Source organism: Electrophorus electricus, chromosome 24, assembly GCF_013358815.1.
Source record: "Electrophorus electricus isolate fEleEle1 chromosome 24, fEleEle1.pri, whole genome shotgun sequence".
NCBI lineage: Eukaryota > Metazoa > Chordata > Actinopteri > Gymnotiformes > Gymnotidae > Electrophorus > Electrophorus electricus.
Genome location: NC_049558.1, coordinates 423,376 through 445,000, shown reverse-complemented (window position 1 = coordinate 445,000; position 21,625 = coordinate 423,376). Strand labels below are relative to the sequence as shown.

Genomic DNA, 21,625 nt, shown 5'->3' with positions numbered 1-21,625 from the left:
ACTACCGTTCATCCCGCGTCCTACCAACGTTTGGGCCCAACGAGTGATAACACACGCTTGTGAACACCCAAGTGCTAAGCTGGACACAGCCAAGCTCTGATTCATTTTTGCATTTACTGTGTTGACCATTTATAATTGAGTATTTCATTTGCTAATTTCAGTGTTTATTCAGTTGATTAATTTACAACAGACCTCTGAGGGTAAGAGGAATACTGATTTGGTGTTGTTTTGTTTAGTTTGAGTTGTTTTTTTTCCCCCCTACCGATTATGGTGAGGGTAAGGCGTAACTCCACAAAATTCGGTAGGCCACTGAGCACGTACTGTTGAATTTGTTTTCTGTTATTTCGTTTATTTACTTTGTGCACAGTATTTTTAAAATACAGTTATCATTTTGGGGGTATTTACTAACCTGTGTATCATTCAGGTCAGTAACCAGTAGCCACGGGTTTAAAAGGAGTATTACTATCAACATAGTAGTATTGAGACAAATTTTTGGAGGCACCGAACTAACTTGCGTTGAGCTAACACAATTTCTGTGATGTGCTCCCCCTAAATTATCATTTCATTAGGGTGCCTTTAGGGAGGGGTTACATTTAAGTACTTTAATTTGGCTTTTTTTTTGTCTTTTCATTTTGACAAATATCTTCCTGTGATGACTGATCCCAGTATGTAATAAGCTTTATTATTATTTATTACAGTGAATGGGATCATATCCCAGTCCCTGTAAAGCACTTTGTAAACCATGTTTAAGAAGTGCTATACAAATAAATTTATTATTATTATTATTATTATTATTATTATTATTATTATTAATTCATAGATGCTGTAAAGTACTATAGTGGATGAATGCTGGGTTTAAAATGAATGAACTAGTTAGATATAGTACATGGAGACATTCTAGGAGCTTTTTCTTATTTCTGAACACCTGTAATATTTTTTCCAAACTCTTCGAAACCTTAAGATGCGACCCAATTATGCCTTCCTTCCTTGTCTTACTAATGTCCCTTATTCCTCCCACTCAGGATGTCACGGGGGAGGTTGTGTACCTCAAACTGGGGCCAGTTCATGTGCATGCCAGGGCCGTGACTGTTGCTGAACCACTTCAGATCATCCTGCGTGTTAACGGCGAGAACGGTACGCTCTAGCTCACGGTACACTGTAGCATAGCTGTAGAACACACAAATAACAAATAGATAGACAAGACTGTTAGGCTTCTTAAGGGCTTTTGTGTTTTGAGGGTTTTTGAGTGGATTTCAAGTCTTCCAGGCCAGAATGCATCCACAATAAAACTATTGTGGGGCAATTGCTGAAGAAGTCTTGATTAGCTCAGTAATTATAGCCCAATCTCTAATATCCAGTCTCCATTCAATTACAGATTATCTCATTGCAAAAAACAAATGACTGATTTCAATCTGGCTTTTGGGCCCAACACTATAAAAGTTTTTCCTAAAGTGCTAAATGATCTGAGAGCTTTTAGAGATCCAGGTAATGTATGTATCCTTGTACTTGCCAACCTTTGCCACAGCTGTACATGAAAACGTACTTAAATGGTAGTTGTGGATACTATGTCACCCAGAGAAACAATGTTTCAGTCCTCTACTCCGATGCTTCAGGCCTCTACAGAGAGTTCAGAATGCAGCTACAGAGCACTGTTGCATGCCAGAATGAAAGACCATATTATGCACGATTACTGAGCCTTTCGGTGGTTGCCAGTGTCTTGTTAGTTTTTAAATGTCTGCTCAATTTGGCCCTGCTAGTTCTCAGAAGATGATCCAGGCCAGATGGAATGCCGCTATTTCATACCTATACGATAATGTTTCTCATATCTCAACTTCTTTGTTAGCTGGGGTCAGAGTGCAGGGTCAACCACTGTACAGCACCCCTGCAACCAGGAGTGTTGCGGGCCTTGCTTAGGGGCCTAACAGTGGCTGCATGGCAGATCCAGGATTCAAGCCCACAACCTTCCAATTGACTCCCTGGCACATAGTTGAAATATACAGAATCAACTTTTAATTATGACCATACGCACTTGAATTACCTTCCAGATAATTTGAGATCCACTGATACTCTCAGCACTTTTTAAAAGTGAATTAAGACTCATATTTGCACTAAATAAATTTTTTTAAAAAAAAATCAAGACTCATCACTGCTTTCTGCTCAACCAGCACGCTCACAACTAGAGTGTGAGTTCAGGTGTGAACAATTGACCTATGGCCCCCTGAGCATCACCAGTTTCCTTGAGGTCCAGCATGCGAGATTGACCTTTGAGGTTTCTATCCATGTGTGAGACCGACCTTTGAGGTTACGGTCCATGTGTGTGAGATCAACCTTTGAGGTTTCTGTCCACGCATGGAAAACCGACCTTTGGTTCTCTGTGAGGTTCAGGTGCCGTTTGATGTCCAGGAGCACCTCTTTGAGGAAGTTGAGCCTCTTCACTTCATGCTGCTGACACTGGTCGAACACCTGCTCCATGCTCTCCATGTACTGGGGCTGGCATTTCCCCAACTCATCCAGGGACTTCTCATACTTCTCCTTAGCCTGCCACAAATACACAGACATTAGTCACACGCAACACCAGTATGTCAACTTTTTCTTACAAATATAGAAAAATCTGATGTTTCTTTCAAATTTGGTTTTATTATTTCTGCTGACTGTGCGATATGTCTTCCATGCATTTCTTCAGTGCTTATTTAAAGACGAAATGTGTGTGCTTAGCAATGGGAAGGATTTCATAAGCATTTAATAATTCAGGAGAGAAACACTGATCTTTTCATTGCAAGGTTGAATCTATAAACACTTTATACAATACAGTTTCCTTGCCATCAGAAAGATTAATAGTCAGCAGAGATGCAAGAAAGCAGGTTGTATCCAATATAGGCTCACGAAAACATTACGTTAACAAGGCCATGACCCTTGTTTTCCTATAGAGACTGGAAGCATGCTTGAAAATTCATACCCAAAGACTGCACATTGGCACAAAAAGGAGTAAGAAGGTTCATTTTCTGAATTCTTCAGATAATAAACTGCCTCTCTATGATATAAACAGAGTTTTAAATCTGTGAAGTTTAGCCAGGCCACCTCCCCCCCCCCCCCCTCCCAAAAAAATTGTGAAATCTCTTCATTGTAAAATCTTTGCAGAATCTAGTTTTTGCCTGTTGACTCTCCACAACCAGGATGATTCTTCATCCACCCAAGGGGATTAACAACAGAACAACTCATATTCTATCACCTAGAAAGCTTAGATGTAGTACTTGCATAGTAGTTAATTTCATTTATTTTTGGTGCAAGGTTTTTGTATTGGATTAAACTGGGCTATACTGATCACCTCAGTTCATAAACCTGTAGAAGTTCGAAGGTCAAGGAAGCAGCTTTAGCAATGGATGTGTGGGCTGAGCACTGGTGTTTTATAAGGGCTGACGATGACTTCATGCCTCAATCTCCTGCTCACTGCCTCGTATTCTGCCTCTCGCACCTTCTGCACATCCTGCTTGCACTTCTCTGTCTTCTCATGGAGCTTCTTCTGCTGGTCGGGTGTGACAGATGCTTCCGCTTTGCTGTTGGCCTCACGGGACGCTGCAAGCTTCTCTTCCTTACAGGCCATGTGGTATGTCTTCTTAGCTGTCTCCATCTACACACACACACACACACACACACACACACACACAAAAAAAATAAATAATAATAATCAATCACATAACATTCAAAACAGAACAGACCATACAGTCATGTCAGGCTGTAAGACTCAGAGATTAGCCAGTCTAATATGTTGGAGGTAGGTGCTTGGTTTTAATTTGGCAAGAAACCACACTTACCCTGGACTACCCTGTCTCACCAGTCAATCTCTACCCTTATCCTAACCCTAACATTAAAGCTGCCTCATCTCACAGTCAAGGGGTAGCTTCAACCAGCATTCAAATTAATGTTCTAATTAATTTTACAATTGAAAAATATATACATTCATATTCTTCTTGCTGCAAGCAGATTTTTACACTATCAGTTGTATTTTTAGTTGAACTAAGTTATAGATCATATGGCTTTTTTCCCAGTTAAATCCTGATCTGCGAGTAGTACCCAGCAGACCTCTAGGTGTGATGTTAACCATACTAATATCGGCAGCATTTCCCAAACCATGTGCCAGACAGTACGTTACGACGTTACGACAGTAAGGACGTTAAGCCAACAAACCATTTAATTGGTAACATGGATGTCTATACTAAAAGGCACCTAATGTACCTTCCACAGACACACAATCACGTCCTCAAAGCAAAACGCTGCCATCCTGTACTCGATCATGTGATCAGGTGGCTTCTTCATTACTGTGGAAAGAAGTCTGTGGAATCTGAAAATGTGCTCTGCTAAAACAAATGAGAACAGAGTTCTGAGACATGTGTGAAGTCATCTATGCATCCGTAGTGCAATATTCACTCAGCACAAACTTCAATAGAAGCAACATCCATATGTCACACACACCCCCGCCCCCATACACAGGCATACACCACATGCACTCAAAGACAAACACGCGCACACTCATGCATGCACACACACATTTAAAGCTGTGCTGCTATGCTACTGATTTAGAAATAGGCAAAAAGACAATGGATCTCTCCAAATAACTTGTAAGCAGTACAGTTCGTGTTAGCAAGCAGCCCCCCTGACTCTGCCATAATTACATAACATTAACTAAGTCTGTTACTCAACACCAAAAAACCCTGTGCATGTTTAAACTTTGTCTCCTAACAAGCTTGTCTTGGCTTAGTTTCATATACATCTGCGTTGGCCAAGTCATCAGTGCATGTTGTCAATTCCAAACACACTAGAGCACAACAGCAAACATTTTTGCATAACAGTGAACACTTTCTTACTGCTTATACATCAGTCTCCATTCCTAGTGGACGTTTTTCAAAACAGTATACGTAATGGTCATTTGGAAGAAAAAAATCTAATGGAAGTGATCAAGCAAACCACAAGACAATGGCTCCTGCTGCTTGTTTCCAATCCCACAATGCTTCCACAAACGGTCCAGCTGCCTACAAATCAAACTCTAAACCAATTAACAGTCTTCTACTGGACTACAGCCAGTATTATGCAGTCATATGAGACACTGAATGTTCCATTTCCTAACAGTGAAGGTCTGGAAAATCCATGTTAATTGAATTTCTGCACCCATATTCCCCATTCCTCAATCCTGCTGAGAAATCTTCTCTGTGTGGAAATGGAACTATGTGATCACCATCCCTATGACCACATGTCATTTTGTGACTGAGACATGTGGGACAATCACAGCATCAGTCTGCCATATCTGGACCAGTTATGCCCAGAGATTTTTCCCATGCTGCTTTGCCAGGGAAAATATTTGTAATGTTGATGAACCCATGGCATAGTATCAGAGATGTGGTGGATCAGGCAGAGAAAAACAAATGACAAACCTTTGTCTTGTATTTTGTATCATATTACAGAGTTTTTGGCTGTTTGATATTTTGAGTGTCCACTTGCATTACAGTATGAAGACCAATAAAATTACAGTGATAATGTTTTCTCATTCCTGCATCCAGCATGTGTGTTGGACTATCTGTGTGTGTGTGTGTGTGTGTACTGATGCTTTTGTTGTAATTGTACTTAGTTGTGGCTTACAGTAAGTGTCCTTTAGCAGTGTACAGTAGTAAGAAACATCCACAGCACATTAGAACTGACCACAGGTTGTGATGTGCATGTAATTGGTGCTTTGCCTGTGACTGGTTCATGAATGCTGGTGTGTGTTTACTGTTGAACTGCTGTGTTACTGTGTGAGTGAATGATACACTTTTGCAGTATGTGTTCACTGTCTTGAGTGAAGCAGAGCGAGAGATGTTGGTGGTTCACAGGCTGCATTGGCTGGTTAGATTGTGGTTACTGTTTTGACCAATGTGCTTACATGCCTGATAGAAACTGTAATTACTGCTCCAACCGTTATAACCACAGCCATTTCAGCTAGTAGCAGTTACAACACTTGTATGTGTCCATAGCTCATTTGTACCTCTTTGAGCTTCTTGGCCCAGGGCTTCTGGGCCTTCTTGAAACCCTCCTCTGCCTCTTTGGCCTCCTTAAACCCTCCCATCATTTGCTTGTGGTAGGCATCCTTCTGCCAGTTCTTCACCTTCTCCACGTCCTCATTCAGGAGGCCGTTCTTTACCTCCTGATGAAGCTCGCTCACCTTGTCTGCCTCAGTCATCACGGCAAGCCAGGCACGCTCCACAGAGCCGTACTGGGGGCCTGCAGGTACCACACAAGTGGACGCAGACACACAACCATTAGTTATTTTTATGGATTTATATAAAATTGTTGAAAATGTGAATTCAATAAAAAGGGAAATAATTTGACATTGCTGCCATCCCAATCTAGTGTACACATACCAAAATGTGCAAATGTATGACATTATCTAATATCATATATCAAAACTTGACATCTTTTCTGATTGGTTTAATGTTTTCTGATTGGACTACTTCCATTCAGATGGATGTGGTGACCTTTCTCAATTAGCTGTCTCCATCTCTTAGACCACTCTGTCAGCTGCTGGCCATATGCCTTTTCAATCTTGGCACGCTCCTGAAGGCAGTTCATGAGCTCATTGAAAAGACGATGACCGTCGTCGATCCTCTTGACTGCCCGCTTGTAATTCCCCACCTGTGCAGAATGGAACAGACGCACATTCAGTGAAGCTGCCTGATTTTGCCATGTCCATCAGCATGACCCTCCGAGCCGCATGTCTTCTCTCTGCGCTCGTCAGTCATAATAACTCATCGGATCGTTTTAGGTGAGTGAGAGGCCAGAGATGTTAACGCACTGCAGATGCCTTACTGGAGGTCTGGACAGGAATAAAAGTAACAGCATCAACTTTAGTGGAAGTGCTGCTATCCTGCAGGCTCCTGGGCTCTAGGGTCCTGTCCTCCTGCTGATCTTTGCCGTGTCTACAGTGAAGACACTTAATAAACAATTGCCCTCTTTTCCTAATCAGGTTATTCAAGAAAACACTCAGCTACTCCATTCCTGATCAGTAAATGTTGAAAGTAGGTAGTAGTAATCATAGTCACCTTCATTGATCTCCCACATGCTCCAAGTTAATGCATGCAGCATATAAACTGATACTGCTTAAGGAAAAAAACTTGAGAACATTCTTAGCATTCATTTTGTATTGTGCTCAGTGTGTGGCTAGGTTCACGCTGTATGTTCATTTCCTGTTGCTCAGGGCTTTCAGTAGGTATGAGAGATCTACACAGAGGTAGATGCCTCATGCCTGTGCACGTGGAGTTATGCAATGGCTGCTGCTGTGTGTGTGTGTGTGTGTGTGTGTGTGTGTGTATACATGGGTATGTGAGATCTCATTGCTTTAATCCTATGCTTCACTGCTCTCACAATAATGTCACTACAAAACAACCGCCCACCTCTCTCTCTCTCTCTCTCTCTCTCTCTCTCTCTCTCTCTCTCTCTCTCTCTCACTCACTCACTCACTCACTCACTCACTCACTCACTCACTCACTCACTCACTCACTCACTCACTCACTCACACACACACACACACACACACACACACACACACACGTGATCTCACTGACAATCTGGGCTACACATAAACAGGTGGAAGGCGGTGTGAGGAAGATTAAACTACCTACCCAGAGGCAAAGGCCGGAACCAGTGAAGGAATCAAACCTTCCACCTATACAGCAGTCAAAAACCAGTTTGACAGTCTGTCCACTTAATATTTCTTCCTTTTGGTTTTGTGGAAATGTTGGCATGGGTTCTTTTTTTTCTTTTTTTTTTAAGAAATTAAATAAATGAGCTGTGGGATGTGGAAGGGACCTATGTAAATGCGAGATTTGTACAAGATTAGATTCACAAGGACACAGCTTTTAAAATCCTCAGAGGATGCAGCAGGAAGCTCCGGCCAGAAGGCTGTTGGTGCCTGTAATCGTAGTAATCCTAGAAAGCGCTGGTGGACACCAGTGGTGAGGGGATTCTCCCCAAGGAAATATCCGGATTCAATGGAGAGAGATTGGAGGGTTAGGAAGGCTGCAGTTAGGGCAGCTGCAAAGGTGAAAGTCTTGGAATGAATTTTGGGAGGCCATGGGAAAGGCTGACAGGTGGCCCCGAAGATGTTTGGAAACACAGAAATATGGAAGTGATGACCTCTAGTGGGGGTGCTGTTGAACAGTGGAAGGAACACTGTTCAGGGGTTAGGAGAAAAACAGGAGGGAAGGGGGTTAACTTTTACCTTGTTAAAGAAACATCCCCCATAAAGTGAAAGAGTACCAAGGATGGCATATTTATTAATTTCCATATTTGTTCAGTACTCTGATGCTAAATAAAAATAAACTTTTTTTTTGTTTGTTTGTTTTTGGCTGTGTTTAGATTTTATATAGCTGTTGTTAGCGTCTGTGTTACTGGTTAATTCCTGAATCGTATCTAGTTCTGTGGAATTGACATTTTGTTAATCAGCCTTTTTCCTTTTCTCTGTCAAGATATTTTCCTTGCCTTTTGTTTGATTCATGTTTTTATTTGATGTGTCTCTAATGCTACACATCTGTTTTACCCTCCCCTGTTATTAATTTTCTCACTATTATAAAGTAATCCTGCATTGGCATCCTGCCTCTCGCCTTGTCCCTGCTAAACGCTACAGTAGGTCAGTATAGGTAGCACAGCTAACATATTCAGGTGTGCATGCTATGTGAGATGAACAAAAGTCTCCACGTCCTTTTGTAAAACATCTCACGTTTCTTTCACTCTGCTCTCTTTCACTATTCTCAAAGCAGCCTCCACACCCCCCCATGAAGGGTTTGTTAATTAGTTGTTGAGGTGAGCCAGGCACATGAAATGTGCACAGCATGAATTCATAAGGACCAGAAACTGGGAGACACTCAAGTCGACCTTCAGCCTAGCTGGAACGAGTCACATGGGGTCAGAGAGGGCCTGAATTCCTCATGTACAGCACTTTGCTGCAGGGGTAAATGGGCCTAGTCTTTCAGTGCGTTTTCAAATGGACTACAATTAAGGGTGATTTTGTCCTTCATTATCACTCCTTTATTATAGATCAGTGGCTGTCTCAAATTATTTGTATGAATTTCTTCTCTTATGCCATGATGGATTGAATCCTAAGGACACCATAATTTCAAATGAGTGAATGTAGTAGTGCTAATTGTAAAATGACTATTACACATAATTACAAATTTAGCCAGACCGTCAGGTTGGGCACAATTGTGTATTTGTAACTTTTCTCAAGGATGCATTGTGGACTGTGATGGTGTTGACAGTGCTGCTTCAGCCCTTTAAACCATAAACACTTCAGGCACGTACACGTATCTGCCACAATACCAACACCCCCAAACCTGACACTTTTCACCATTATTATCCATGTTGACCAGACAGACCAGAAAACCAGAGATTATTCCAGCTGCATTCAGGTGGAAACGTACGCCTTCAACATGGCTGGACACTCATAGCTGATGCTTATGTTTTTTGCCACCAACCTTTTTAGAATCCTTGGATTAGGGGAGAAATCTGGAAACAAGTTGCCAGACCACAGTTCTAAGGATTTAGGCTATCTTTGATGCTCCTTAAATTCAGATGGCATTTGAGAAGCTGCAGAAGAAGCTCTTGTGGTTTGTAGGTGCAGGGCACGATGCATAGATCCAAACTCAGATTTCAATCATGACTACTTCATAACATTTCTATTGAGTGTTTAAAGTGTCCAGTGTTTAAACAAGCCTTTCATAAGAGCTACATGTTTTTGTTTGGTTTTTTTGTGTGTGTGTGTGTGTGTGTGTGTGTGTGTGTGTGTGTGTGTGTGTGTGTGTGTGTGTGTGTGTGTGTGTGTGTGTGTGTGTGGTGGGGTGAGATCTTACTCAATTTGAAATGCAAAACTTGACACGACACAGGCACAGTTCTAAGGGAAGACAGCCTTCCGACTCTCTGTAGAAAGAGATCCTTGAAGGACCACAGCAGGTGGCAAAGCCCCAGTAGAAGCCAGTTCTGTTTAAACAGGCACCATTGTGGGACTTCTGGGAGATCTGACTATGAGGCACACAACATCGCTTTGTGTGTTAACTCTAATCTGACCCACAAGCTGGCGAAAGCACAACACGCCTATTGACAAGGCGCTGAATGAAGGGCCGTCAGAGCAGGAAAAATGTTTTCTTTTTACGTGACAGTTTTGTTTTTGCCGTACCTCCCAAAAGCTATCCATGGCCTCATCGGCAACGGCAGATTCATCGTAGGAGCCGGACATCTCTGGGGCGGGAACACGTTTGAAGGCTCACGGACTTCCTTAAGCACTGAGAGAACAGAGAGAGAAAAGAGGCCTGATGTCAAGGAAACCCATCGATAAAAGAATTTTTACTCAGTGCCTATAAAGTAGTTTGTGAGGGTCAGATTAACAGGACACTGCAGATCATGTGCACGTGCGCACACACACACAAACACATTTCATATATAATGTGCGTATATATATATATATATATATATGTATGTATCTGACAGATGCAGCTCACTGAAAGATTCACTAGTCAGCAGAAATTGGATGATATCATATGATCATATTGTGTTCAGCTGTCTACAGTGATATATAGCTAATATAGTTTTATTTCTCTGTTTCTGCTGGGCCTTTTATGTCTTATTTTAGCACGTCCTAATTGCACTGGCTACAGGACGAAATGTTCCAGTAATGTCCGTGAGGCCAGCTCGGTGTAATGTGTAGTGAAACGTGAGGCTTTATCGGTGTAACGTAGTGTAACGTGGTCGGATCGGTGTAACGTGAAGTTAATTCGATTGGAATATAACTGCTATGCAAACAAGTTTCCTTTATTGTGTTAAGTTGTACAAATTTACTAATATGTATGTTATATGCAGATGTAAATTGAGTCAACTCTGATCTGTTTTTCTGTGCTTAGGAAAACAGTATTGGTGAAGGTCCTATCAAAGCATCCTCCATGTCCCTCCCCGGCCGGTGTATCCCACGCTCTCACTTGGTCCTTCCACAGGATCTTTCCTGTGATGACACCTATGTGTCTACCACAGCTGTGCCTCTCTAAATGTCACAGTGTGTCATCACTCTCTGTGTGCACACACAGATGGATTGTTTGGACACACCCTTCTCCAAGAGGCCAGTGGAGATGTTTACAGTGCTAGTGCTAGTGATGTAGTACTAATGCACAGGTTCTCAATCCAGTCCTTGGGGACCTTCACTCTGGCATATTCACTCTGCTTCAGCTCCCAGTACATTTTAGGCAGAAGTTCTTCATTCTTGAGTACCTGGTTTAAAACCTGTCTAATGCATCATGTCATGGTGAAGTAAAAACAAAGTCTGACTCAGAAATTACCAAAAAATACCCTTCCACAATCCCAGCAAAAGATGTGCTATTTGTTTGTTATTTTACAGTCAGTCCACTCAAGGTGGCAAATTGGCCAATTATGTTAGTCATCACCTATGCAGTCCCATAACCCTGAACAAACACCACATCCCCTGCCTCACATCCAGGCTCTGAATAAGACCACCTGGGTGTCCCGCTCTGATAGCTGGTCAATCTTTAAACCATTAAGAAATGGCAGCACTGGGCGGTTGGCTTTCCCTCGATATTGAGCCCTACTTTGCTTTGGCGTTGATTGATGGCGCTCCTTGTGAGGCCTGCATTAGTGGGTGCTGCTGTGAATGGGAAACATCAATGAGGCTCAGCCTGGAGGAAACAGCAGTGGAACAAGGAACAAAAACATTCTTATCTTTTCTGCGATTAGTCAGGATAACACCTGTGTCACGGTCCAGTGCCCTGTCAGAAACAATCACACACCGACTGTAAATGCCCATAAACAATGTCACACCATAAACAGACAGCTCTTCTAGGCCTATGACTAATTTGACTAAAGCTGTGAAAAGCATGTGAATACTGGACATGGTTTCTTGGCTACCAGCCAAAGACATGCCAAAAATGACATGACATGTAAATCATATCAATCAGTCAACCAGTCAAAGCAGGAGCATTGATGAGGGAGAATGCAGTGCTGCTGCTGAAGTCATTGGGTTGTGTGAGATGTGTGTGACATGGCTGGTACACAGGCACGCTGGTCTGCTGGAACAGAGATGGTGTGCAAAATGAACAGCTAGAAGAGGAACCATGGTAATGTCTCTCCTGCAGGGTCTATACTGAGCCCAGAGTGCGGCTCCAGCTGGTTTCACCTCAGAGTAACTCCAACATAAGACCAGCTTATATTAGCTGAGGGATAGGTTTTAATGGCCTATCTTTAAGATTCTTTGTTGTAGAATTTAATGATAAAATAAAATTCAAACCAGTTTGCCTTATGAGTGAGTGTACGTTTATTTCTGTAGAACGTACATAGGTCACCTCTGTCATATAACGGTATTTTCATCCTTATATAGCAAACAATTACGTGTGAAACATGTTCCTGACCAATGCAGAGTTCCTTTCCCAAGTGGAAAATCACTTATCAATCATGTAGGGTCCCTAAATGCAATGTTCAACTAAAAGACAGCACCACCCATGTCGTTATCAATCCCAGCTTGTGTCCAACCAGGTATAACCTCTAGCCGTCTAGTCCTGCTGTTTCCATGTCTGCACCATCAAACCTCTGCGTTGTCCTGTGCTTGTGTTCTACCTGTTTTTGTTTACTGCTTTGTTTACTTAAGACTAGCACTTCACTCTATTTGGTTCATGTATGTTTTTTTTTTTTTTAAGTGTATCAATCAGGATTCTTGACACAGTATAACTCCATGAAAACTCTCAGAGGACTTTCAGTGCTCCACAGCTATATTATATCAGCTGGCCCTTGCAACATTACACATAATCCAAACTAAAAACTGCAGAACTCCCTAGTGAGTTGAGCGGAGTCCACCAGGAGTGGGGGTAGGCTTGGCCTTGCTGTGCTCCATGCTGGCCAACATCCTGGTTAGCCAAGCACATAATGGCCTGACAAGGAGAGAGGGAGCAAAGCCTCCACTTTCTCTACAAATGTTTTAATAGCGCATAAGGCCTCTTGATGCTGCTGCTGAATTTGGACATTGATTCCAGGCTACAAAAAAAATAAATTTTCAAGAATCATTCCATCATTACAAAACTGAATTATTTTTCCAAAACTGAAACAGAAAGGAGAAAGCTGTACATGGTATGATTTGAACATGGTATGATTTGTGAACTGGTTTCTTATACATTGGCAGGTTCTCATGTGAATGCATGAAGAATTACACTTGTGAGTTGGAACCACAAACTCTCATTCCAGCTACACTCACACTCACACACATATTACACTTCTCAGCTGTGGCTTCATACTGGCATCGGTCTAATCGAGGCTTCTTATCGCTTTGTGGGTCCCAGCTGCCATCTGGTCGGGCTGAGCTGTATTATGCATGCTGCTTCAGAGCAACTCTGGATCAGAGTCCAAAAATGAGGAAAAGCAAAATAAGAAAGGGCTGTGATCGCCCCCTAAAGCATTTAGGGTGTGTTCCGTGCCAGGGAACTCTGCCTCATGCCGTGGTGAATTATGTCCCAGGGGTAAACTGCCACCCAAGGTGATACACTCAGTTCACTCTAATCACCTTTGACAGCGGGACAGTATCGTGCATTATATCGCGTACTCTATCTGAGTAACCGGTAGAATGTTTACATGTGCACATTCCCTTCCTATAAATCAGAGAGTCTAAGATAGTGTCCCTGTGTAAACATTCCTGGAAGAATTTCATTACAAGAAATGGAGTGGAGTTTTATTTTTAGCCAATCATAATAACCGGTACAAGGTCTTTACCTAGTGTTCATTTGCTAATGAATCAGAATGTAACTGAACTGGTCAGAAGAACTGAGCTTCAGCACCGTCACTGATGTAGACAGTTTCTCCCATCATGTTTGCTTGGCCATGTGTAAAGACTGGCCAAACAAAGCACTGGACATGTTTCCTATGGTGGACATTTGGATCAGTTCAGGATAACAATGCTGGTAGTTTGTTTTTAACAACAAAACATCAAGACAAGTGTGTAATGAAATAAACTGTTTAATATAGAGGACTGATTTTACTCAAGTGAGAATAAACACGCAAGTCAACAGCTTGACGTGAGCGGAGGAAAACAGCTTACTGTTATGGAACTGCAACCTCATTTTAAATGATTTATTACCATTGTATGTCATTAGCTCATGTATCTCTGACATAAAACCAGGAAGATTAGAGCGGCCCGGACCATGAAATTTAGAGTCGTCCAAATAAACCAAAAGATGGGAAACTCAAAACATACTGACACACCCATATCAAGCTTCAGCTGAATAACAGTATATTCATCACGACTGTAAGCTTCTGTATTTGTTATTTACAGTGAATGAAGTTCATATTCCTCAAAATTGTACAATAAGGAGTCATATGTGAATCAGAAACATTTGCCATGTGCCTAATTTTGCCTAACCTTATTTGGATCTTATAACAGGTTCTATTCACAGTTGCACTGCCAAACTATCTGCTTTTCTCAAAATCCTTTATGGCAAAGTTGGAACATCTTAAAAACACAAATAATGTAGAGTTGGATATATATTTGAAAATATACCAGACATCAAATAACACTACCAAGCACCTAAAGAAGTAATTCATCACTATCTATTCATATCTTCATATCTATTATTATAAACATTGAAATAATGTCTATAACTTAACATGTGTTCCTTACCACACAGAGTGAAGTCCAGAATGGGAATCCACAGACTAATGTAGATTCCCAATTACATTCCATAATGGCAGAATTCTCACAAAATCTGCAAAACACCACAGGGATACTTTCTTCCTCCAACCAACTGGGCTACAAGAGGAACTTTCACAATGTTACCCTGGCACATATCGCATCCAATGACTTACCCAAAGTGAACCCATCCTGACTGTCATAAAACCTTGAATAGAAAAAAAATCTCGAAAAATACAGAAAACTCCAGATGTAGTATCTCCCAAAGCTTGATATGTTTAGAGTATATATGCATATGGTGTATTTGCCCCTTAAACACGAGCTGTATCAGTTGGTTTTGGTGCAAACCTGTGCACCACACAGACCTTCTGAGAGGAGGAGGGGTAATCCAGCAATGTTCCACTTGAATGGCTTATACAAAGAAGGGGTGAGAGAGAGAGAGAGAGAGAGAGAGAGTGTGCGAAGAATCTAAAACACTAGCAGCCTGTTTGTAAGAGGACACAGAGTGAGATAGCCAGGGAGCACATGGTTGTTAAGTCTGAGCGGGGCAGAGATAACACTCATCCACCAAGGGCATGAGAGGGAGTGCAGGTTAATTGGTTGCCATGGAGAGGGAGAGGCTGTGGATTGCAGGTCTGCTCTGAGAGGACAGCAGAAACAGTCTAGGTTGTAATAGAGGGCGCTTGGAGCAGGTCCGGGGCGTGCAAAACAGAAGCTGAGTGAAGAAAACATTCCATTTCAGGTTATTGATGCCTGTGGGAAACACTAGGAAGACATGATCATCAAAACCTAACTGTTCCCTTTATACATGCCAGCAAGAGAGAGACGTGTAGTGTACAATAACAGCCAATAGAAGGACAAGATTATGCAGACTGATCAACCCATGCGATGCTTGAATGTGAATAGCTAGTGATGTGAGTGCACAGTTTCTTCCTGTTTATTGGATAAAATTAGGCCTTGGTTCACTGATCACAGCAGGGCAACATGGCATCATTTTATATACACAGTCGTCAGCAGGCAACAATAGGCACATTGACTGGAGAAGCTGGTTGTGAATGAGAGCTTGCACTATGAGTCTCTCTTACCACTGTCTTCTTTGTAGCTATGTCTAAATTTGGGAAATTTGGTGTCTGCCAATCAAGTCAAGTCAAATTTAATTATATAGTGCTTTTTACAGCATGCAGCATCACAAAGCAGCTTTACAAGTACTTGGGTCCAGACCTTAATAGATAAGCCAGTGGCAAGAAAAAACTCCCTGGGCACCTGCATAAGAGGGAGAAACGTCTAATGACATTACTGACCAGGTCACTAAGGTTCACTCAGCAACTTTATTACATAACATGACAAGGCTTGCATGGAGTGAAGCTTGGAGGAAAGCATGCAGAACGTCGCAGGGCAGGAGCGGCGGAAATCAAAGACCGCTGGGATCCGCTCGGCATAGGATGGAAAAAAACTCATTATGACTCATCACGTCAGAGTCACTCAAGAGTGCCGGAAGATTCCTCTAAACTAGAGCACTGACATCTTTAAAGACCCACTAACCCCACACCTTTTCATTTCATAACAAGTTAAAGCTTCTATCTCACTCGTCTAAGAAACATGCCTGATCAAAAAGAAGTAGCAGTTTTAATAGGACTCATTTAGTATCGTTATATAAAACAGTGGCCTTGTTTTATCTGCACTTGTCAGTGTGAGATCAGTAGGTGGCCCACTGATAAACAGCAGTAGCTGGCCTACTTTATGAATTTATGCCACTTTGGTCATCAAATGTGCAGGTAATCTTATATAGCAGCTAACTAATTCAATCTGACCATTTTTCAGCAAATCTAGGACTGTGCTGCTATCATGGGCTGGCAGAGAGACTGTCTTGCTCAGATTTGTGTGCATGCACCAGATAATAGTAACCTCCCCAAAGGCTGATCCAGTCTGGCTGGACGGATCACAGTGAACCATGCACCATGATTAGCTGGTTGACATGCACAGTGTTAAACTAGTTTTTAAGTATACAGAGGCATTTTAGGAGGGAAACCGAGAAAAATACATGTTTGGATTTTTTTTGGTTTTTTTTGTAGAAAAAGACCCATAATCCTCCGGGCCATCAAGAACATACGGCCTTGCTGTCCTTGCTGGCTAGAGTGAAGGATGGTGATGTCATACGTCTGAGCAAGGAAATGAAGGCAGTTCTTATGCATTTACTCAGTCCACCTTATGTGACAGTATATGGTAGAGACTTTGCAAAGGTTTACTTCTAGTTTTTTTCTTCATTTGGTAATAAATGGAAGGCCTGCACAAATTATACTTGTCATCAGGCAGTAATTTCTGCTTAAACAGAATTCATCTCAAAGTGAAAAAACAAGGACAAAAAAACAGTGCAGTGAATCTGAGAGAGCAACAAAACAGAACGTAATTATTATGGCAGAGGTGCGGCAGGTGTCTCACGGCAGGAGGATCGGGAGCACAGTGAGCGAGAGAGAGAGCAGGACAGGGTGATACAGGGCAGGCAAACGGGTAGTCCAGTGTTCGACCACTAGATGAACAGAACGTGATAACATCAGCTGTACGTACACTTTAAGTCCAGAATGTGTCAGAACGAGATAAAGATCACATGGGAGATGGCACTCCCATGATAGGCAGAGCTGTGGCTTAGCCAGTCATGTGACTACAGGTTCCAGAGGTCAGATGGGATGGGATGACTGTGGGAAACTGGCCATTAAAGAGGATTAATCAACCTGGCATGCGTGTGAGAGTGGAGAGAAAGAGAGGTAGACAGAGAGGACAGCTACACTGGCAACAGAATGAGCAGACACAAAGGGAGGTGACAGAGCAGGAGAGGAGCCATGGCTGGACATGAGGTGCCAGGGGCCTCTTCTTCTCTGCTCACACCCGTCACCACATGGAAGCATGAATCAAATCCAAACAAACAGGCCCAGAGTGAAGACTTCCATGACCCTGTTTTAGAAAAAAATTAACTCTCTTCTCCTTCTGCGACCTCTATTGTCCAATTGGCTTCCTAAAAAATCTCACTCAACCCAGATATGTCCTCCACAATTTCAGAATTCTAGCTGACATTAAACCATTAGAGGCATGCCAACACCCCACACTTTGGCATGACAGAACAGTGATATGTCATGGCTGGTATCACCTTTGTAATCGAATCAGTAATTTATAAAGTAAGTATGTGACGGACTACAGTTCCAAATGTGCCATACAGCTCGTTTGAAATGCGCTCATGATGACAACAAAACCACTCATTTACTGTCTCTTGTCACATGTGGTAAGAACTGTGAATTCACAGAAAAGGTAGCTGTCATGATAGCGCTAGCAAACGCACCAAGTCATCCAGGTAACAGTGTGACGCTTTCAGGCTGCTACAAAGCTGATTTGCATCTCTCCTGTATGAGGTGATAAGCAAGCACAAAAGCACAGAATAACAAAACAACCTCTAATTTACACCCACTACTGTCTCATTGGGTTCTCTCCCTCAGCCCATGGCAGAAGTGCCAGCCCTAATCTGCAGAAGCTGATGTGTTCTCCATTAGCAAAAACGGTTTGCATGATTTGCTGCATAGCACTGGGTCGTTGCAACAAAGATTATGGGACATGTTCATGGAGAAGAAAATGTTTCCTTTTCCCCCAAGCGGACACAGGGACACATGAAAATCAAGGGTCAAACCCCATCATTTCTCTATAAGCAGGCCTCTTTTGAAGAGCCATTCAGTGTCCTGCCAGAGACCTTGAGTAGGGGACAGCCATTCACTGTCCTGCCAGAGACCTTGAGTAGGGGACAGCCATTCATTGTCCTGCCAGAGACCTTGAGTAGGGGACAGCCATTCACTGTCCTGCCAGAGACCTTGAGTAGGGGACAGCCATTCATTGTCCTGCCAGAGACCTTGAGTAGGGGACAGCCATTCACTGTCCTGCCAGAGAGTTTGGCCACTGGATGCCTTTAGAGCAACATCTTTGAGACATGAGGCACATGGGTGGTGTGGGCTCGGACATGCTGTCTCCATGCTGTTGGTGTTGCAGAACTCCACCAGAGCACCAACACTTGCTTGCATGTGTAACCTTCCTGCTTATGTCATGTCTGACGAGGAACATTTCTGAAGCGCTTCACACTTATCTTCTAGATTCATTGAACCTCTATTTTTGGAAGCAACCAAAATGGCCATAGGGAGGTGGCAGGAGTATGGTGCCCCTTCCTGGCCCCTTCAGACCCTCACATGACCAGTCTGCTCTTGTTCAGCAGGGTCCACTGCTGTGTTGGACAGGCTGGTCTAACACTCTAGAGGATCCTCCACTCATGGTTTTCCCAGCTGTACCTGTTGCTTTTCCTGGCTTCTTTGAGCTTCAGCATGGGACAGTCTGTTCACCTACTCGATGCTGTGCTACCTCATGTTAGGTACCATACTTCCTGCATGTTTCCTACATTTCAAATTATTTATTCAAAGTATAATGTCTCATGAACTAGATCATACAAGCAGTAATGATCATGACTGTCAGTGCCCAGTTAAGAATTTCTGCCTTCTGACTTTCATTCAATCTTCATCATCTGCCTTATATCCATTACACACACTCAAACTTCTATTTTTGTAGCTGTGCTTAATGACTACTTTCCTACCTACTGATTCTTACTGAAAGACTGTAACTGAACATTGACTAGCTATTAACAGGCATTATCTGGAATTAGATCACTGTCTAAGGAATACCTACAGGGGAACAGACTGTCTGAATCTGCATCCAAGCATTCTCTCTTATACAGAACTAGTTTCAGTCTGTGCAATTTTCTGTTCCATCAGCCAATCATTTAAAATGTTCAAATGTCAGATAAATTTGTGTTCCCTGGCTCACTCTGTCTTTCTCTCCTTCCCTTTCTCTCCTCTCCCGCGCTCTCTCTTTCTCTCTATCTATCTATGCTGAAATGGTTTATTGACTTATCCGCTGCACTGAGTCATCCAATTAAATTCAAGCTCAGACATTTTATGCTTTTGTCAGCCTATCACTGTGCAGTTCTAATGCAAATGCACCATTGAGTCCTTTCTTTTAGAAGAGGTTTGCCAGTCTGCTGATGGGTTATGTTTGTGAGTAGGTGAGGTTGGTCTGGGATGCGGATTAAACCCAGGGTTAACCCCCACTCACTACAGCATCACTTCTCTAGAGTGTGGACATGATCCCACAGCAAGTACAGCATTTACTGGCTTTGATCATAAGCCAGCTGCTTTGTGACTGATGATTAATGACAAGCTTTTGGGTTTCCTTACATGGGTCTGTATTAAAGTGTGACAATGAACAGGACAATAGCATCCTAATGTCATCACCAAAGAGAACACACAGCATCAAATTAGACTATGGCTAAGCTATGGCTATACTTAATTATTATTTATTCTATTGTGATGACATAGTTAATCCTTTCTAGGTGTTTGATTCCCAGTTTTGCACTTGCATATTTACTGTACATGAGTGACAAACATGTGGAAAGACTTAACTAGCATCTTTCAGATTCAGATTCAGATCCGTGTGCAGATTCAGATAAGATGTACATCACTTAATGGCCTGTGAACCAGTGAATTTCAAGGTATCTGTCAGAGGTTCAACTGAAATCAACGTTTAAAACATAGCAAAAATATAAAAAATGATGAAAAAATTATATGATGGAAATGAATCAGTAATAAGGAAAGAACCACAACAGTAATTGACCAACGTTATAAGAAATGACAATGACTGCCCATAAATAGCCAATATATTCAATGCACATGGGGTCATTTGACAGTCATTCATTGACCACTTGGGTGGATTTAATAGGCCAAAATCTATCAGTGCATTTCACAGTATGTTTCTGAACACTGTGACAAAACAACAACAGCAACAGCAACAATAACAGTAACAGATATTTTAGAGTATTTCTATACACAAATAAGAAGATAACATTCATTGTAGTGTGGAAAATTTGACAGAACCTTCATTAACACTGGCTCTGCTCACAATATCCATATCCATGTAAAGAAACTTTGCCAGTACCTAATGCAGAGTGGTCAGTCATCTAGCTCTAGATCAGTCCCATGACACAGACACATTTCACTTTGGTGAGCCTCAGTTCTAAAGGCTGAAATCTGGTTAGGAAGCACAAACATTACGATGGTACCGAAAAAATGAGAAGAATAAACATATCAGGTGCATGGCAGACAAACACATGCATGTACACATTTTATGAACACACATGTAATGTTTTTTTTCTCTCACATTCCTGTCACATACTGCTCTGCTATCTACTCACAGCACCAGAGCCATTCACAGTCACCATAGCAACAGGGAATACCTTCCTTGTGACACAGACCACATACACACAAACACACGTACATGTGCGCTTGATGACACAACTGCAGGCACACACATATACACACACACACAAACACACAAAGCGGCCCATCTCATCTCTCAACACCATACTCAGTCATGTAAGTGGAAATGTATGTGGAAATACACATGCTAAGCAAGAGAAACGCAGACAGAGAGAACGAGAGAAAGAAAGAGAGTGAAAAAAAGAGAGGCCAACTATAGTTGTAAATGAACTAAATAAGATAACAAATAAGACGATAATAAGCCATTGACTGAATATTGTTACCCTATGGGTTTTCTGGAAAATGGACAGGCCCCTTGGTTCTGCCATGACAACCAAGCTGCCAGGAATCTGCTCTTAAGGTAGGAGTGTGCTCCACTCTCCTGGCATGGCACTCAGAAAACCAGGGACGATCGGCAGGGGAGCAGAGTGGGGAACATCCGCACATTCACTCAGCAGACCCGAGCTCTGAGCGCTGGCGATGGCTAGAGACTTGACCACCATGGGGCTTATGTAACACCCCCCCCCCCCCCCCGGGGACATGAACAGACTCCAGGATCTTGGATGTTTCATCTTGGATATTGCCTCTGGATAAGACCCCA

General features: G+C 42.3%; 1 protein-coding gene and 1 long non-coding RNA gene across 5 annotated transcripts in view; one reads left to right on the top strand and one right to left on the bottom strand.

Moving 5' to 3' along the window:
• The window catches only part of LOC113572334, a 2,974-nt gene extending 502 nt beyond the window's left edge, over window positions 1–2,472 (top strand). Inside the window, exons 2-3 of the long non-coding RNA XR_003410098.2 lie at window positions 1,023–1,134; window positions 2,386–2,472. This is a non-coding gene — a long non-coding RNA (uncharacterized LOC113572334). The remainder of the gene's footprint in view (window positions 1–1,022; window positions 1,135–2,385) is intronic.
• Window positions 1–21,625, bottom strand: part of LOC113572333 (protein kinase C and casein kinase substrate in neurons protein 1-like) — a 40,189-nt gene that overhangs the window by 3,548 nt on the left and 15,016 nt on the right. For 3 of the 4 annotated variants that reach the window (XM_027001782.2, XM_027001784.2, XM_027001786.2), the window contains exons 2-7: window positions 10,196–10,301; window positions 6,504–6,660; window positions 6,014–6,249; window positions 3,473–3,628; window positions 2,363–2,538; window positions 1,047–1,167 (exon numbers count right to left, since the gene is read on the bottom strand). In XM_027001782.2, the coding sequence (XP_026857583.1) occupies window positions 1,047–1,167; window positions 2,363–2,538; window positions 3,473–3,628; window positions 6,014–6,249; window positions 6,504–6,660; window positions 10,196–10,255 (906 nt within the window). In that variant the 5' untranslated portion in view covers window positions 10,256–10,301. Of the gene's footprint in view, window positions 1–1,046; window positions 1,168–2,362; window positions 2,539–3,472; window positions 3,629–6,013; window positions 6,250–6,503; window positions 6,661–10,195; window positions 10,302–14,865; window positions 15,078–21,625 lie in introns of those variants that run through there. The other variant, XM_027001783.2, reaches the window with a different exon arrangement.